The sequence below is a fragment of the Diuraphis noxia genome, unplaced genomic scaffold, assembly GCF_037042655.1.
Source record: "Diuraphis noxia isolate RWA-SAM2 unplaced genomic scaffold, SU_Dnox_SAM2 contig0001, whole genome shotgun sequence".
NCBI lineage: Eukaryota > Metazoa > Arthropoda > Insecta > Hemiptera > Aphididae > Diuraphis > Diuraphis noxia.
Window position 1 is genome coordinate 24,766,891 of NW_028301711.1, and position 20,440 is coordinate 24,787,330.

General features: G+C 27.3%; 2 protein-coding genes across 2 annotated transcripts; both read left to right on the plus strand.

The window, feature by feature from the left end:
* The first annotated feature begins 2,211 nt into the window (after positions 1–2,211).
* LOC107167409 (2',5'-phosphodiesterase 12) lies at positions 2,212–6,751 on the plus strand. The gene is made up of 9 exons (XM_015516431.2): positions 2,212–2,488; positions 3,064–3,820; positions 4,039–4,178; positions 4,239–4,404; positions 4,477–4,606; positions 4,765–4,920; positions 5,455–5,560; positions 6,056–6,210; positions 6,268–6,751. Exons 2-9 carry the CDS (start codon positions 3,072–3,074, stop codon positions 6,373–6,375), a joined length of 1,710 nt encoding a protein of 569 aa, XP_015371917.2. The 5' UTR covers positions 2,212–2,488; positions 3,064–3,071; the 3' UTR covers positions 6,376–6,751.
* A 3,116-nt stretch (positions 6,752–9,867) lies between these two features.
* On the plus strand, positions 9,868–16,999 carry LOC107167408 (uncharacterized). Its single transcript, XM_015516430.2, has 5 exons — positions 9,868–10,398; positions 12,428–12,504; positions 13,070–13,151; positions 14,538–14,886; positions 15,832–16,999. The coding sequence occupies exons 1-5, from the start codon at positions 10,327–10,329 to the stop codon at positions 16,644–16,646; spliced, it is 1,395 nt and encodes a 464-aa protein (XP_015371916.1). The 5' UTR covers positions 9,868–10,326; the 3' UTR covers positions 16,647–16,999.
* The last annotated feature ends 3,441 nt before the right edge of the window (positions 17,000–20,440 follow it).

Consider the following 20,440-nt stretch of genomic DNA (forward strand, 5'->3'; position numbering starts at 1 on the left):
AAAATGATACTTAAATAAATAATCAAATTTAGTATTTAAAAAAATTAATAAAAATTGAAAATATCTCATGGGTTTAAACTCATTTAATTAAATAGCTCAAAAAGAGTTGAAATAATTTGAAAATTTTAATATGAATGAAAAATTATCATTTCCAAATGTGGAGTAATTCTAGTACCTATATAAGGTTATTATTTTTTGAGTTACACCAAAAAAATAAAATTGAAGTTTTTAAAAATTATAAGAATTTTTTAGATTCACTTTTCCATCAAAAAAGATGACGTCGAGAATTGGAGCATTTTTATTAGCACAAATTTTAATTACAGAAAATAAAAACATCACTTTAAAATCAACACAATCATTCACTATTAACTAAATCTAAAACAATTAATAAACATTACATATGCTTACGCACATAAATAATGCTAAAACAGTGAAAATATTTAGAAAATGTTGCAGTGTTGAAAAAATGATAAATCGGTAATACAAATATTTAGTGAAAATGTCATGTATTTATGCGCTAAATTTAAGGTATTTTATAATTTTAAATATTTATAAATGGCATTTAATAATTTAATAAGTGCATACATGCATACAAATAGGAGATGGGCTTAAGGGGTATTAGCACACACAATTTTAAAAGTAGTAGTTTGGCACCTTCAAATAATCCTCATGTTAATATATCGAAAACTTCTCCGTACAAAAAAAAAAAAAACTAAAATGACATAATAAACTCTTTAATTTTTTTTTTTTTGAATTGCGTCTATGCTTGCATAATATGGATATATAAGAAAAATTGTTTTTTAGTTTAACTCAGAAATAATTGTATAAAGAGTTAAATTCATTAGAATTCAAATATAATTTGTATTTATAATAATTTGAATGCATACCTAATTGTATTCTATTTATTTGTACTTAATATTTATGTAATTTTAAATAATTGAGGCATCTATTGTCAGGAGCGGACTGGGTAGGCGACATATCAGTCAGTGATGTTAAAACTTTGAGGCATATTTTACTGAAAATGAAGATAATAGTTAATGATCTGGTATGGCGTGGGTATGCCTGTATGGTTGTATAAGAATTTAATTAGGAAAATAACATAATCATAATGAGCGACAACTAAAATTAAATTGTGAATTTTCTTATTTTGTTCTTAAAAATAATAATTTAGGCCCAAATTATTTAATACGACCAACTGGCCACCAGCTGACCTCTGATTTTTGGTTGTTGTTATAGGTAAGAGTTAGATTTGAGTTGGAAGTAATATGTTAAAAATTTAATTTTTAGGGGGTATTCTTCTTCTCTCGCCCAACCCTGTTTAATATTTTAATTATTTTAAACAATACATTTTAATTAAGTGAAGGAGCTGGCCCTAATTTTAAATATTTGACCATCATTTATATTTAAGATCTGCCACTGCCCTATGGTTATTATTTATTTTTTTATAGTTATCCCGTTGAGTATACTAAAATCCAAAATCAATTTTGTTGTAAAACTGATTTCATGTAAAAATGTTCTTTAATTATTTTTTTTGTTTCTTACGACACTATTGTAATCACTTGGAATTTTAAACCATGAAGTATTGAATGCACCAAATACATATGCTTCCCAGTTCCCACCAGAATAAAATTACTGAAGTTGAATTAATGTTATTCAATGATTCATTATTTCGAATACCTAACGGCTTACATCGTATACACTCACACAAAAAAAACACACACACACACACATACATCATTACAAAATTAATACATTTATCGCTTCGCTCAGAATTTAATAACTATTCTTTATTTTACAATGTCAAGAAATTCATTCGTTTCTTAATTTTTATCACTTTAATTTACAAGAATAATCGTCATTCGTTAGATGAATGGACCATTTAAGTACCATTTTACTAATGTAATTGTTATTTCTTATTTTGTTAATTGCAAAAAAAGAGTACAATTTTGGAAAATGTTTAAATAAATATTATGAATTCGAAAAATATTATGCTTTACAGCGAGCTGCAAAGATCCAGGCGTCTGTCGCATCAATAAATAATAAAGATATTATTATTTATTAGTTAATAGTTATTACTAATTGATTTTATTTTATTCGTGCTAGGGCCTGTCGTTGTAAACAAATATTATCATATTATTGTTATCATCTAAATGTGTTATCATTGATAATGTGCCGGGTTTCCTGTAGTCGTAGTGGTTCACTGCCACACAGCCACACTGGTGTAGCGCTACAGACGCATTACTTGATTGGGCCAAATTTTTCATTTTGTTCTGTGTTTGAAATCTTTTATGGCTTAAGGCTTAAGCTTGATGTCAACCGTCAGCCATGTTAGTTTTATCCAACATTGTCATTGTTCAGAATCAGAATGGATAGGTAACCTAACGTTTTACCTCTAGTGTAGACTACAGTATCTCGTTGAACATTTAAAATAAAAAAAATTTTTATTGTTGATCAGTATTGAATATTTTATTTAAAAATAAATACCAATGTAAGTATGCACATTTTTGGCTATTATAATAATAAGCTTAATATTTTTAAAATTGATTTGGTTAGTTTTGTAGGTTAGATTTAGTATACTTACTGCTTACTACTTAACTAGTGAATTTTATAATTCAGTCTTTAATGTCTATGAATCCTAGTAATCTGTGCAGTATCTATTTTAATCTCACATGTTTTTAATTAGAACAATTTTCTTTAAGACAAGTATCTGCATTATTCCAGTTTATTTTTTATTTTTCATATTTTGTTGAAGTCTGTCGTATATGTGTAGTTTACATAATAAAGTATATAATTTAGGTATGTATTCACTAATCGACTATGTAATTCTATGTAACTATCCCATTTGCAAAATTTTTTTTTACATTATGTAATCTCAAATACCATAGATTTTCATTTTTTTTTACGAATCATAGATTAAAGTATCAATTGCTTCCTGTAACTGTTAACTCCAAATGCTGCGGTATTAAATTCTTTCTAGGTGCAAAAACAAAGCTTATAAAATATATTTAAATTATTCATAATAATTATAAATAATACATTTATGAATTTATTTTGTTTTTATAGAATATCTTATGAAATATTTCAACAAGTTATCCAAGCATATCTATTGCACTAAAAGAAATATGTCTTCTTTTAAATTACTTTTATGGGAAAATACAATGTTTGTCAACTGTGTGATTCCAACGGGTAAGACCGAACGAAAATTGGTGGTAACTCTACAATCACCATTTAACAAACTAAGAAGAATAAACTTGTGTCGAAATCCTGAAGATACAATTAAAATGTTTGTTGACAGACTGGCTTTAAAATTAACACTAACTCAACGCAAAGTTAGTGAATCTGAAAAACTTAAGAGCAATTTTGTCTTAATAAAAGTGAATGGAATCAAAGTACCTCATACTTCTAAGTGTTATGAAATATTTGAGGAAATAAAAGAAAATATAACGCTTCAAATTAAAGATCATGCATATAAAGTAATAATTAATGCACCAATAATTAACGAATTTAAATTGGGATATAATCCATATCAAGGACTTATGATATATCCTAATGCTTTTGATCTGGGATATAATGTATCTGTCATTAAAACTCAGTATACATGGTACAGAATTAAATCAAAAGATGAAATAGAAGTGGGCAATGAAATGATCTATACACCTACTGCTGAGGATGTTAACTGTCATCTAAAATTGGTGTGTAATCCTTTTAATGATGAAGGCCAATCAGGACCTGCAGCAGAAATAACATCTTTGACAGTCTTAGAAAATACCACCAAACTCTACCCATTTGAAAAGAGATTAAAGACTAAGCCATGTAATAGGTAAGGTGAATTAATTATTTATTTGTTTTTGTAATTCTCAAGAATGGTAATTGACACTAATTTTAACAATAATTGAAGACTATTTACTAATTTGTAATCTTAAATAAAATCAATATGTTATTAAGTACCTAAGGTTCTTAAAAAATAAATAATGGATGTTATTATTATAAGGTATAAGCAGTTTACTAACTCTGATCACTTATTATTATATGTTATAGTATTAGAGTTGTAACATACAATTTGCTAGCTGGAGAATATACAAGAACTTTGGAAGCAAAATATGAAATGTATCCGTATTGCCCAGAAAAAATTATAGCATCCAGTTATCGGCATCCTCTTATTTTAAAAGAGCTTCAAGGTATCTAAGTGATATGATGTAAATAATTTAATTTATGTTTAATTAATTATCTTTACATAGCCTACAATGGAGATATCATTTGCATGCAAGAAGTAGATAAGCTCTTTTTTCAGAGAGAGTTATGTCCTATATTAAAACAATTCAAGGGCATGACTGGATTATTTTTAAAAAAAAATGGCCATAGGAATGAAGGTCTGAGCTGTTTTTATTCATCTGATAAATTTAAGTATGTTATACAGTATTATTTTTTATACTAAATGGCATTTTAGTGATTTAGTTTAATTTAAACGTATTTCAGTTTATTAGAACAATTTAATATTAGTTTGAATGACCAAACTGCATTGGAATTATATTGCGGACCTATTATAAAAGACATTATGGATGATGAAAAATGGAAACAAGGATTAGAAAAAAAAACTGTTTTCCAAGTAAATTATAACTGATATTAGTATTTTTATGGGATTTTAAAATTCTTAATTTACATGGAATTTATTTTTTAAAAAGAACTTTACTTATTTTATATTGTAAAGTTATTATTAGTATTCAATTAAAAAATATATTTTAAACATTTTTTCTTGTTTTATAGGTTCTAGCTTTTGAATTGATTTCTGACAAAAAACAATTATTCCTAGTATGCAATACTCATTTGATATCTGATCCAGAAGGTGATTTTATAAGATTGTTTCAAGCTTTAATTCAACTAACTATTATTAATAAAATAAAACAAAATATAAAGAAAGATGTAAGTATTTTATGTTGAAAAATAATTTAACTGTGTAAAAAATTGCATTATATATATATTTTTAAAGCTATTAGGAATCATAGAAATTATTTATAATTTTAAATTGTGAAAAAATATTTCTTGATATTGACCAACATATCGTGCTAACTAAATTCCAACCGTAGTTTACCTTGTAAGAACCTAAATTAGTATCATAAAAGGGATTAAATTATTTTCACTTCATTTTCTTTCTAAGACTAAATTATTATTATGACGCTTATTTTACCATAAACATATATATTAAATACATTTTATTACATAACCTACATAAAAATCAGAAAAAAATTGTATTTTATGTAAGGACATTATCTAAGAAATTAATTAGAATCATTTTTTCTTCAAAGAACTTAAAAATCCTACTAAATAAAATTATTTGTTAAAACACAAACATAAATTTTCTTCCCAAACTTTTATTTTTTTGTATAAAAAAATATACCAAATTTAATATATTTGAAAGAATAAATTATTAACATAATGTTTTGTATTATGTTTCAGTATTTTGGACGTAATGTATCTGTTATATTCTGTGGAGATTTCAACAGTACACCTGAAAGCGGCGTTTATGATTTAGTCACCAAATTATTATTTCCAGAAAAACATAGTAAATACTTTTTTATTAATATATAATATGTATACTAAATATTTTTCTGGCTCAAGGTATTTTTAGAGAGAACTGTTAAAATAATTCAAGTTACTGTTACTTATTGTATTACGCATTATTCAATTATTCATTAAAAAAAAAATACATATAATCAATTTAAACTTCTCAAGTATCTAGAGACTCCCAATTTCAGTTGTAACTAAGTATTGAAAACTTTTTATTTCAGAATTTAGGATTTATGACTTGTATAAATATTTGTATAAGTATATCATTATACATTATAAATGTTATATTTTATTTGCTACAGTGTTGACAAATAATTTATTATGGAAATCATGTTGGTGATTTTAATCAACAAATTAGACATAGTTATACTTATATTTGATGGTGTTCACTTGGAAGTCTAAACTAATCTTGAAAATCCACCAATTACTTTAGTTTATGAGCCAATAGAATTCTTAATTTAATATATAATTTAATTTATATTTTTTTCAGAAACGGTAAAAATACTAAACGACTTAAAAGATAATCTTGAATTTAAAATGGAAAGTGCATATAATACAGACATTTTGTACACTAATTACACCGCAAGTTTTTTTGGTCTTTTAGATTACATATATTTTACCGATCAATATCTTGAGCTTATTCAGGTAAAAGTTATTATATGCGAAATATTTTTGACAGATTTTATTTATTTTTATTTTTAGGTATTATCCATGCCATCACATGATGATGTTATCCAATATGGTGGTATTCCGAGTTTATTATTTCCTTCAGATCATTTAGCATTAGTTGCGGACCTTAAAATAAAATAATATATATTATGTATATTTTGTATTTTTATATTTTAAATATTACCGTTTTTAAGTTTGTCTAGTATTTATTATAGTGTTACAATACCCATGTAATTTTAGTAAATATTAGAAATCCAATCTGTTCCTATTTTTACACCATATTCATATTGTTTGTGTATAAAGATATGGTTTGGATTTATATATTAAAAAAAATATTCTAATTTGTAACACTTGCTCATTTCTCCATTTACTATTTTATTAACTATTCGCATCTGTATTTTTTGACTCTGTTCATAATTAGAGCCTTAGAAAAATGATAGAACAATGTTGTAGAAATAAATCATGCATATTGTGTTATGTATACTTCAGTTTTAATAAAATTAATTTTTATATTTAATTTGGAACCGTAATGTATTTATTCTGAATACAGTATGTACAATTAGACAATTATTTAGTTTAGCATTAGTATTTACGTGCCAAAGAGTTTTTTTTTATATATTCTTATTTTATTAATTAAAATATGAATGTGAAAAAATGAGTTATTTAAGAAAATGGCAGTACAATATTTGTTTCCTTCTAGTCCCAACCACATCATGGATAAAATGTGTTCATATATAGATTTTATTTTATAATTTTTGAATGATCTTAAATTTTGAAATCATCTATTGCAACAATTATAAAGGAGAATATTTTTGAGGTTTGACACAGTATTATTATTTTACTTCAAAATAAAAAAAAACAATTGTGTTGCTTTAAATGAATATTAAATTATTTTTAAACAGAATTTAAACGACTTTATAATAACTTATGTCTTAGGTTTAGGTACACAACAATACCTATTATTTCACCATAATTTATGTATTTGTTGATTCACTCTAAGATAATAATAAATTATTTTGCTTGAATGAATTTTGTTGAATTGAAACAATGTTGAGTGTTGACTAGAAAGAGAAAATAAACAATTTTTTGTCATTTTCTTAAGTAATTTATGACTCGTTTTAAAATTAAAATACGAAGAAAAAAATACTTATACAGATCAATTACAGTTTATATTTTTGTATACAATTTAATTTGATTATATAATATGAAGTTGTCCTATTATTAATTATAAATAACTAGTACCAGTTGTACCTAGTATATGCTTTATACACTATAGTTCAATCGTTAATTGTTCAAATCCAATAGGTTATGTATTATTTAATATGTTATGATTATGAATGTTAAAGTTATAAAGCAGATAGAATTAAAGACTTATAGAAGAGATGACAGGCTGTCCTTTAAATAAAAATTGTCCTTAATGATATGTAAAAGAATATGCATTTGCTATAAATCTGAGGCTTGAATACGAATTGTTCAATACATTCACAATATGGAACAACTGAAAAATATTTGGAATTTATTTTATTGATTCAATTAGTAGTTAGCTTAATACCTAACTTAATGTGCTGTATGCAAATTATTTCAAATTTGATTAAGTTATTTACTAAGGAAATGATGTTATTAGTTAAATAATTATAAAAAAAAACAAATTCTTATTGGAGTGTTTTTTTATGTAAGAATTGCTGTAATAATAAATTAAAATAAAAACTGAAAGAATAGACTATAGGTCTGTAGAGGTACCTTCAATTATACAATTATACATATTTTTAAAATAAATAGCTATAAGTGTACAGTGTACACATATCTAAATAATAAAGAACATTCAATTTTGATAATTTAACAGTATCGGTTTGTAAGCATCTACTGAGGTATATAGGTTTTTAGAAAAACAACAGACTAGCTAGACAGTAATTGTTTTTGCAAAATGAATCCCGCTTTTCATTATTATTTTTTACAGTACTTAATAACATAAATTGTAATTTTTGTTTGGGTCAGCATTCAGTTAAAAATTATGGATCGGCATACAATTAAAAAGTTTGATTCCAAACCATATTTTTGAGTTCAACCCACTGCTAGTTTTCAATCGTAAAGAATGGAAATTATGTAATTGTATTCATTAGCCAAAAGCTATAATTGAACACTCATATTAAAAATTAAAATGTAGAATTTTTGATATTTTAAGACCGTGGATGATAAAATTAGAATTTTTTATTTATAATTTAGCTGTCTATTATAATTATAGATAATGTATAACATAGGACGGATCGCGTAAAATCGTATCACTGTTCAAAAATTAAATGCATAGGTCATCGGACTGCATCCGAGATCCGACATGCACCCAGGGCTGGGCAGTATCTTAGATACTAGTATTTAAGATACGTATCTTAGATACAATTGTATCTTGTATCTTGTATCGAGATACATAATTTGAATGTATCTTCTATCGGGTATTTAAATATTTTATTGACTTGTATCTAGTATCTTTTTATGATTAAGATACTAGGTACATTCAAAAAATATGTTTCATATTTTATTTATATAACAATTTTCCTAATTGCCCAATAAGTAATAATATGTTTTAAGATTAGATTAAAGTAACATTGGAGTCTAACGATAATACTTCGTTGATCACCGGTCGCCGACTGACAACTGTCGGTTCATATTCTCTGTTGCTGTTTCGTGCGTATTATGTTTGTGTAGTTACTACTTTACTAGTTAGCTCTGTCAAAGTGACGAAAAATTTAATTTTGTGCATTATTTTAATATTTGTAAATATTAATTTAATATCTAAATATCTATTATAATTATAATATTATTAAAAACATGGATAACAAAAATAATGCAATAGTTAATATTCCAAAATGCTTAGATGGCAAATTGTATACGATTTTAAATTCTGATGAAATAATAAATGTGAATTCTAATGTAAAAGCTAAGTGTGTAACATGTGAAGAGAAAAAAAAGAAAACAGAATTATTTCTACTACGTACTATTATTTTAAGCGTATCTAATGTCATTTGAAATTATATTGTTAATGATCAATATTATGTATTATTATATATTTAAAAGCTATAGTATAATATAAATTATGTATGATAAAATATTTTAACGTGAGAAAATTAATAAATAAATAAATATATTAAGTATCTATTGTATCTTATACGTATTTCAGATACATGTATCTTGTATCTTTAAAAAATATTATAGTATTTTGTATCTTGTATTTAGATATTAGTTATAAATGTATCTTGTATCTTGTATTTAGATACTTTTTTTGAGGTATCTTGCCCAGCCCTGCATACACCCATAGATCAGCTGCCAGGCACAAGAGCTCAACTGTACAAGTGTACTCTGCAGTCTCGCCAGTCTCAGCAGCAGCAGTTGCTATAGTTGTGAATCAGTGATAGTGGTAAACACCGGTTGTCTGTGGTTACGGTTTTTTTTATCACTTATTGGTACACATTACGTTTTGACATCTTTCTCCGTCACCCGGTCAGTCAAGTGGTCACATCGTCCGGACTATCGAGTGTTTATTGTCGAGGTGAAAATCGAACCTAACCTTTAATAGATATTAAATAGGATAAAGGATAATGTTAATAATCTTGTTATTTTCTATGGTTATGTTCACAATTCGTAGTCTCCGGGTAGTACTAAATACGATGATAATATTAACAATATTATAATTTATTACTTGTCGTAGGTCGAGTGTCGGGTCTGTTTGTTGCCGCCGGCTCGAGGGTGCGCGTCAAAAAATCCGTTTTTGTTTACCGGAACGCTCGCACGCACGTACTCGCACGCACACTCCTCACACCAACAGTAAACAGAGTGACAGACGCACATTTTAATTTTTTCTCCGCGTTCTTCAATATCGATTTGTCGGATTTGTCCACTTCATATCTTGTTTGTCTTATTTCTCCCTTTTTCCGTTACTGTCCAGTGTTTTACGCGTTCCCGAGCGTCCTTTCCGACACACTTTCCGCGTGATCTTGCTATCAACGTTTTTCAGCTCATCGTTGTTGTTGTTTACTTCCTCGACCGTCACACACCGTCGTCATTCTGGCCGCCCGCAGCGCGAATAGAAACCAGCTCGATATGGCGTCCGCAGCAGCCGCGGCCGCCTACAACCAAAACCGCCGAGTGCCGCCTACTATGCAAATCCAAAAAGTAAGTGAGAACCGCCAGTGTTCTTACACGTTACTATAAGGATAGTGGGCTAGTCGATATGTTTATGTGTGTATATTAGGTATAGGTAATCATAATAATTCATCAACGGTTGAAACGTAAGCGAAATTATTTATGTTTTAACTGATTACGATAAGGTCGTAATAAATAGTTGGTAAGTAGGTAGGTATGCAAAAGTTTTAAATAAGTCTCACATAGTGATTAATGTTTTATGCTGCTGAACCACTTCATTATTTAGGAATAATGTTCCTTGATATTCCCCCCCATAAATAAATTGGTAGGTTAATATATGTGACATTTATGTATTTACAATTGATAGAGATGGGGAGACTTGTTGAAGGCAGCAATGGTCCTAAAATAAGAATCTGAGATGAAGATTAAGGTTTAATATATATATACTAACCTAACCTATACTATATTACTTATGTATTAAGGAGTAGCAGTGTGTCCTAAACATAGTCTGTTGGTTTTAATCTATAGATAGGTAGGTATTTAGATTATTTTTTTTGATTTCATACTGTTTCAAACTCTGCATTAAATACGTTAACCATGTTTTGGTGAATATTAGCATGGCAGATAAGTGATGATTCACGGTTATTTAGGTTTTAACCAACTTTACCAGTCAATTCTAATTAAATTTTTTTTTTTTAAACATGTATTGATTGTGTGCTGAAAATGATGGTGAGATCATAGCTGTTTATAAATTATGTTTAAATGGATTTAAATGTTAGTTTAGTCATTTGAAGTTTTGTCTATTTTACTGTTTAACAAATCTAGAGATATTTTAAATTAAAATTGTCTAACCAAGCGAATGATCCTGCTTGGGGCTGGGCTATATTATATGCTCAATGGGTCAGGTTAAAATGACCAACTTCTTATGGCTATAACATCACCACTTAGAGTTCCCGCAAAATTTTGATTTTACCATTGTTTGTAGCATATGAAAAACATTTGTTTGCAGAAAAAATTGAAATTAAACTGTTGCCAATAAAGTAGATTTGTTTCGTTGTATGTTAGGTGTATCATTACTCATAAATTCTCATTTTCTGCTCTTATTCATGTCCAACCTTATACACATTTTAGGCATTTTTATGCTCTTAATCGGTCGTATTTAATTCTTATTATCTTACCTTAAGTATTACTTGCCATGATAGGTATGGATAAAATTATAATATTAATACACCAAAAAGTATCTACTTTACCAATATAATACTTAAGTAGATAGTATTTTTCTATAAGTTTTTGTCATCAATAGAAATTAAAATTAATTTAATTTTTAGATGCTACCTACACAACGTTTTTAAATTACTTATGAATGATTACTTAAACAACCTGCCTTCAATCATTATTGATTACATTTCTTTTATAGTTCCTAATCCCTTATTATTATTTTTTTAAATCTCACATTTTATGAACAATCTTATTTATTTATTTATGGGCATTACTTTAATACATAGGTAGGTATTTGTATTGTGATTTGTGATGTGCCATAATGCCATTTAAATTTGCAATAATTACATTATGAACAGCTGAGGAACCTTATTAAAGAAAACATTCTATGGTTATTATGTCAAACAATTCTAGTTACAATTTTCAATCTAGTTAGGTACCTATAAGTTTAACATTGTATTATGTTTGTATTAACCAGTATCGCCTAACCAAAATATGCTGTCTATGTTTTGAAACCGGTGACTTAAGTACTGCAATATAGCATAATATAAATAAGTATGATTATTTTTTAAGACAAACAATGTTTTTTAGGCAAAAATTGATTCAATCTACGGTATTACCTATAATAGGCGCTTATGGGTAGGAACAAAACAAAAAATAAAATTCTATTGATATAAGTTAGTTCTACTATTTTGGTGTATAAAAATAGGTGTATCATTTATTTATATTGGGGGTTCGAGAAATATTATACCAACTCAAAAGGTAGTAGACAACATTGCTAAATATTTTAGTTTGTAGGTATATAAAGGTTATTAATTATTAATATTTATCTATATTTTAGATACTTGATGAAAATGCACAACTGATTTCAACTATTCAAGAATTTCAAAGTAAAGGAAAAGCTCAAGATTGTGTTCAGTAAGTTCAATGGTTACAATTATTTACATTAATCATGATCAACTTAGTAACCTACCTATATAATACTTAAAACTGGTTTGCCTATAACAAGTTTAAGACATTTAACGTTAGTTTTATTTGTACTATTTTATTTGAATTGTGGTATAAATGGTCATAAGTATAGATTTGACTCTATCATTTTATTTCACTATTGTTTAATTTTTATAAAACCCTAATTATAAAATTGTTAGATATTTACTTAGCAATTTTCTATCGATAAATTTTGGTTGGTAGATGTGTATATTATTTTATAGGCACAAGAACATTTTTGAAATGAATATTTTTCTGTTATTGCCTTATAGGTAACATAGATTTTAAAATATTGATTGTTAAAGCAAAGGAATGAATTATTTTAGTAAAAGACAATGAGTAAAACAATGAGTATATTAGTGCTTAAATAACTAATTAAGTATTTTAAATTTCATTCTTATGTTTTGATTTAAATATTTTATTGTGTAATATACTACAATAAAAATATAATACAAAATTCATATTTTATACAATATATTTTGTTATTTATTTTAAGATTCCAGCAAATTCTTCACCGTAATTTAGTCTACTTGGCATCTGTGGCGGATTCGAATCAAAACATTCAATCATTGCTTCCGGTATGTATACACATTATTTAACATAACATATTAATATGTTTTAAATACCCATAGTAATTTATTATGAAATATTGATGAATAAGCATTTGTGATCTTTACTACTGACCATCTCAATTCTGTTATCTCGATTACCTATCACACTTTAGTTTAATACACAATATGTAATTTATGTTAATATAATATACCTAATACTTAGTATTCACCTAATTCAAAATACCAAACAGTACTTGCTTGTTATTGCCAACCTCAACATATTATACAATTGATCATCCTACCACAGGATATCTGTCGTGCTATGTTAACTGTTAATAGACTTAGTAGTAAAAACAAATTTATAATAATTTATTTTTGGGCGTGGAGTGGTCAAGCGTTTTAAGGCATCAGCTGTGACTCGTACCGTCGCCGGTTCGAACCTCGCTTACAGACTGCACTTCTCTTTAGGCAGTTACTGTGTCTGGAGAGAGAGATTGCCATCCCCCACTCGGGCATGGCAGAAAACTACGGCTATCCACTAGACATTTTTCTAAACTCTCAAGTAACCTTTAGTTCCAAAACCCAACGATTACCAAGTACCAACCAACCTACAGCTAATGGCCCCAGTTTCCAAACCTTAAATAAAAAAGGAAAAAAAAAATATTTTTTTTTACAATAAATACCCAGTTGTACAGTTTAGAATTAATATTTCATGATTATAATAGTAGACCATATTCAGATTACTATATATATAATATATTAGACTTATAGCATATATATTACTATGTTAGATACAATATTGAACATTAGTGATACAAAGAAATACCTGTCATGAATATTGGAATTTTAGATTAAAGAGTAAAGACTGCCGACATAAGGCGGTGATAAATGTTATATGGCTCAGTGGCTTGGCGTTAACAACCAAATATCTATCAAACAGAAAATCATCATAAAAACTATTGAAAAAATAATCACAACACAGAAATAATATGAATTGTTATTAAAAATTCAATTTTTGGATATACTATTCAACAAGAAATTTAAACAGATTCTCTGTGTTATTGTCTCTTCAAATAAACTTTTCCAGATAGGATTTCATATAACGACGTATGGTTCTCTGGTGCTTAACCACACTTTATAGGAAAGTCTCAAATATGTTAAATGTGTTGAATGTGAGTCCCATGTCCCCACCATTTACTGGTTCAATATAATTATAATTTAATGTATCATGTATGTATCTCACTCTGGTTTGTTCACCTGTACAATATTCTTACCAGCAGACTTTTGTGATATCAGGTAGTAGTTGAGGTAGTGGATTATACTAATTATTGCTATTTTATCTAGTGTTATTTTAATTTTAAATATGTATATTATTAAGGATATTAATATTAGTACCTATTATTATTTTTACAGCCACCAAGTATTGCTTTGCAACAAGGTATGCAAGCTCAAGGGCAGCACATGCACCAGATACAACAGCAACAGCAACAACATCAACAGCATCAGCAGCAATTACAGCAACAACAGCAACAGCAACAGCAGCAGCAACAACAGCAGCAGCAGCAACAGCAACAGCAACCTCCACCACCATCTGTTATGATGGGTGGACCAGATGGTCAAAATCCTCAGTCAATACAACAGCAACAACAACAGCCTCAGCAAGGTCCACCTCAACAGGCCATGAACCAAGTGTTTACTCAAGGACAAGTAGGACCAATGCCTCCTAGTGGATATCGTCCTCAACAATCAATTGCTCCAATGCGTATGTTTGAGCAATTATTTTTATTGGGAGTACATTTAAAATATCTTTGAATTTAATGTGTATTTCAATGAATAGTATCTACTCATGTTAGAGCTCAGGAATTATGTGAAATAAGTGATGAAAGTGTGAACTTATAGCGCTTTTAGTGTTTGCTCTCATTTAACCCTTAAATATTTGTTCAGTTAATATTAATCATAAATTATAGATAAACAACTATCTACATAATATGCAAAAAAATATTTCAATTATTCACAATTATAAATTTAAAAAAAATATGCTTATTTTTGTATACTTTTCACTTAATGCATTGTAAATTATTAGGAATTGGACATTTTATAATTATGTTCATTACTAGTTTATAATTATTTATATATACACAAATTTTAGGAAATAAGCTTAATGCTTACATATTTATTTTATCTTTAACTGTGGAAAAATGTTTTTATACATATACTTGTCATCTACCAAAAAGGGTACAGCCATAACTAATATACAAAATGTCTACCACATAAAAAAGAAAACTGTGAAATATAATTTTAATTTTTTTGATATTGGATCTACAAAAAAAAGTTATTCAAGTTTGAAAACACAAAAATAGAAAACAAAACAAAAATAAAAATTCTTTTCTTAAAAGTTGTATAAAAAATAAAACAATATTTCACAGATATATTCTCAATTTGTTGCATATCAATTTGGAGTCTTAGTTATCACTACAGGCCTAGTAGTTCTATCTCGCATAAAACAGTTTTTGCTATGTTTTATATTTATTTTGTAAGGTGGTTATAGCATGTGCCACACGGGTAGTAGTGTCCTTCCAAATTAATAACTAATAAGTGATATTGATACATTTTTGCAATATTATAGTTAATTCTCGTGTGTAATTTGATGATAAAACATCAACATGACATTATTGTTATAAAATATTTGATCATTCTTAAATTTCAGGTCCACCTTCTCAACAATACAGACCATCACCTCAGTATCAAGGACAACAAGGCTATCAAAATTTTACAACTACACAAAGTAGTGCCGTTGTTGGTACTAGCCAAGCAGGTGGAGGTGTCGTGTACAACCAACCACCAAACCAACCTTATCCAGGTCAAGGATATGGTCATCAGCAACCAGTGCCCAGTTCCAACTATCCAAATCCTAATTATGCCAATCCACCTACAAATCAACAGTACCAACCAAATGGTCCATATGGCAACCAGCCTGGTGGTAGTTATCCACAAAATACTGTTTCTTCTCAGCCACAGAATTTCCCGCCTAACTATCCACCTGCTGGATATGTTCAACAACCAGTGAGTTCAAGCAGTGGCTATGGTCCTGTAACAAATCAACCGTCAGCATATACTGGTTATGGAAATGCGCCTCAAAATACTTATGCTTCTTCTCAGACAACTCAATCGGCGCCATCTGCCTCTACACAGACATACCCACCACCGCCTAACCAACCTGTTCCTAATGCTGCTGTTGCTGTACAACAGACTGCTCCCGCACCTCAACCTAACTATCCTGCACCACAACAACCCAACGCTCAATCATACCAATCTCCTAATAATGGACCCAACCAACAGCCTGGACCACCTCAAAACTATCCGCCTCAGCAAGGTTATCAACCTCCACCTCAAGGATATCCACAAGGTTATCCAACACCGGGTCAACCTGGTGGCTATCAGCCATATCCACAGAGACCTTTGGTTCCTCCATCTAATCAGTCCCAATATCCGGGATATCCTTATCAGCCTTCACCTGTTTAAGTAATAATGAACAAGACAAAATATGAACATTAATTATTTATTTAAAACCTTATTTTTAACAATATTGATACTGAATCAATGTACTTTAATTTACTTAGATTATAATTTTTATTTTTTTTTTGTACTTGTTTATTAAATATTGGTACATGCAGCTTGTAAATTATTATTATGTATACCCATTAGCACTTATGAATTTGATAATATACAATATTACATAATAATAATGGGGTTATTCATAATATATTTAGTTGTTAATTTGGTTAATCTTAAATGTAATTTACTTATATTCATTATACAATTTGGTATTTTGGTATAATCTTCATATTCAGATAATAAAATCTTTATGTTTATAATCATTTTTTCATTTTTTATAAACGCATTTTATTTTGTGTTAGAAATCTTTAAAGTATATATTATATATATATATATATGTATAGATACCTACTAGTATCAAAATTGGATTTTGAAAGTATCAATACAAAATAAAATATCTAGAGTTTTTGTCAAATAACATTTTTACGCCAACAGTTTCAATGTGGAAACTGTCTATAGTTTGAAAACTGATGTAGATATACTAGTTATTATTATTTGATTAACGGTATTTAAAAATTAACTACAGTATATTACATACTCATAACTCGCCAAAATTTGATTAAGCACCAAATGTTGTTACACTCACCTTTGATGATGGGTTAGGTTTATAACAATTTACAATTAGTTTAAATATTTTGAAAATTTCATTAAATTAAAAAATATCCTTAATATAGAAGAGTCTTGAGTATAACATAATAACTAAAATTGTTATTTTTCAATAAAATATAAAATATTGTTAAATTTGAATTTCAAAAATTATAAAAAAATTATTGACTCATACATACTTTTAATATACTGTAAAAAAAAATTATAAGGCAACTAATGAATTGCATTTTCAATCTGAATACTTAAAAATATTTAACTTAAAACAACATTCAATTGTAGAGCTATAATAATTTAGAATTAATGAGTTTATTTGATTAAATACATTTAAAAAAAAACGTGTTAAACGGTCAGTTGTTGTCTATGAATATCATATATATATTATAAAAATAAACTAAGGTTTTATTTGAAAATTGTATTGTCATTTTTAGTATCATTATTATTGACAAAATTAATCAAAATCTAAACTTAAAGTACTGATAAAATTACCTTCCCCAATCCAAATTTGAAAACCATCATGAAAAATACATAAATTGACTGCAATATATAGGTATTTTCAAAATAGTGTTGGATGTAATTCAATTATTATCTTATTCTTTGACTCTACACTCAATCCTTTGTGTTTCAGAAGGGGTTTTTATTGGAAACAATAATAACAAGACTGTTTGTAAGTAGTGTATTTATTTTTAATTCTTATGACAAAGATTTTCCAAACATAAAATTAAATTACTTTGATGTTAGTAATAATTAGTAAAAGTCTTATTGAAAAGTATCCTGAAATTATCGTTTTATCCAATAAGAATTTTGGCATCACTCCGCCCCTAGGATATCAATCAATAGACATTCTAGGGCTGAAATGTTGACGTATTGTAATTTTTTTTTGATTTTCCATAAGCAGAAAATCTGTTTTAAATGATCCTGATTAATATTTTATGTAGTACTCATTTTCATTTTATAGAGCATTTTACAGTATTTGAGCATTTATCAGAATTTACCTATAAACTCCTAAGTCAGTTCTCACAATATCCAGTTAAGTGTCCGTTAACTTTAACCTGATATTTTAAGAACAGCCCTGAAATATATTTTTTATAAAATAATTTTTTCAAATTTTGTTGATTTTTTTATAATTCTATATAAAAATTTTCATTCAGCAAAAAGCTTGAACATTTTATGAAAGGTTCCTCATAAGTTTAATGAATAAAAGTTCTAAAATATTAAACAATTTAAATATTCCTACATAGGTACGGTTATTTTTTAAATTTAAAATTCAAATCATAGTTGAAATATACAAGGTTATTATACATATCGACAAGGATTATTATCATCATATACAAAATGGCTGCGTAAAGGGATATCACAAATTACAAAATATTTCAATTTTTCCTGTCACGAAAAATTCGCTGTCTGTCAGCGTCTGACATAAAAGTTACCGCGCATATATACTTGATTATTATTGGGTCCCTTTACGCTACCATATTTGTTTTAATCAACAAGTATTTGGTTGAGAGAGGTTAGGTACCAGTTCTACCTTGGTGCAATAGTGCGGTGTGGTGGAAAACACTATTCACGATGTAGAGAAGATAAGGTGACAACACTCTCGTTTCTTTCCATGGTACAATATTGACGCAAAAAATCTCGGCAGTTTGGTAGTTCAGAATTTAACACCAGAGTACGCCACCCTTCGCTCGAAGGCTCAGAGTAGAAGAAGGCCGACTTTTATACGAGTCGTAATGGAGATTTACATTTAAATTTTATTTAAATGTATTAATTGCTGTTCAAATGTCAATTATCCGCATGTCAACATAATATATTTTGTGTCATATTGTATAGATTATTAAAATATATTAATGTTTTGGAATCATGTACCAATTATTATGTAAAAATTGTAATAATATTATATGTTACGTACCTACTACGTAGCCATATCGTACAAATGTATTGATTTAAATAAAATGCATATTTATATGTTTATTTATTCATCGACATATATATTATATACGAAAATGGAATTATAGTAATACCCACAAACAATAAGTATAAGGTACGAGTTTAAAGAGTTAATAAAAGCTCAAATAGACTACTAGGTACCTACAGACCCAAGTACACCAAAATAAAAAAATCATAATTTATTATATTTATATAGATACCTATATGATATATAATAACAAAAAAATAATTAAATATTAAGCATGATATAGAGAAGATATAATATCTACAATAGAGAATAGAATATATTCACAAATCACAGTTAAAATAATAATATAAACCTAATAATAATACTTATAAATTGATAATATTCTATTTTTAATTTTCCTAATTGTTTGTATTTACACATGTCTCACTTAATGGTTTATACTGTTTGTAGATTTGTTAAATAATATTTCGTATGTGGTTTCTTAATTTGTTAAAAAATGCCTAACAAATGTTTTGTGCCAGGATGCAAAACTGGCTATGCCAGCTATAACAAAAAGTTAAAAGTATAAAATAAAAAACCACCTATTTCACCAAAGGTAAGTCATAATTTTTAAATACCTACTATAGTCTATAGAGATTTATTTGAGGGAAACATTTGTATAATTGTCTTGTCTTTACCACCTAAGTACCTCCAAAAGAGCATTATTAATGATACATATTTGTATGTGTTTAATAAAGTAAACTATTTATAAAATTTGAATTAATTATAATTCCAGATCAAAATATAACTTAATTACAAACCTAATTTTGTTCTATTAAAATATGTAGTAAATATAATTGTATAATTATATAATATAAATAGCCTGAATTTTCTATATTCTAAAATAGGTACATAAATTGTGACATAAAAAAAATGGTATAGTATGCACTATGAGATAAAAATAACTAAGCAGATTTCATACACAATATTTACAAAGCACTATAATTAAAATAGTAAAAAATATAAATAGTTAATACACAGAAGTGAAAATCATTAAAAAAATATATATTACATTGAAGTTATAAAAAATATTTAATTTTACTTTAGGGTAATCAATTTCTGGAAGTTTGGAACAAACATAATTCCCCGTGATGATAAATTATTAAGTGAAAAAGATTATGTTTGTGAATTACACTTTGAGGCC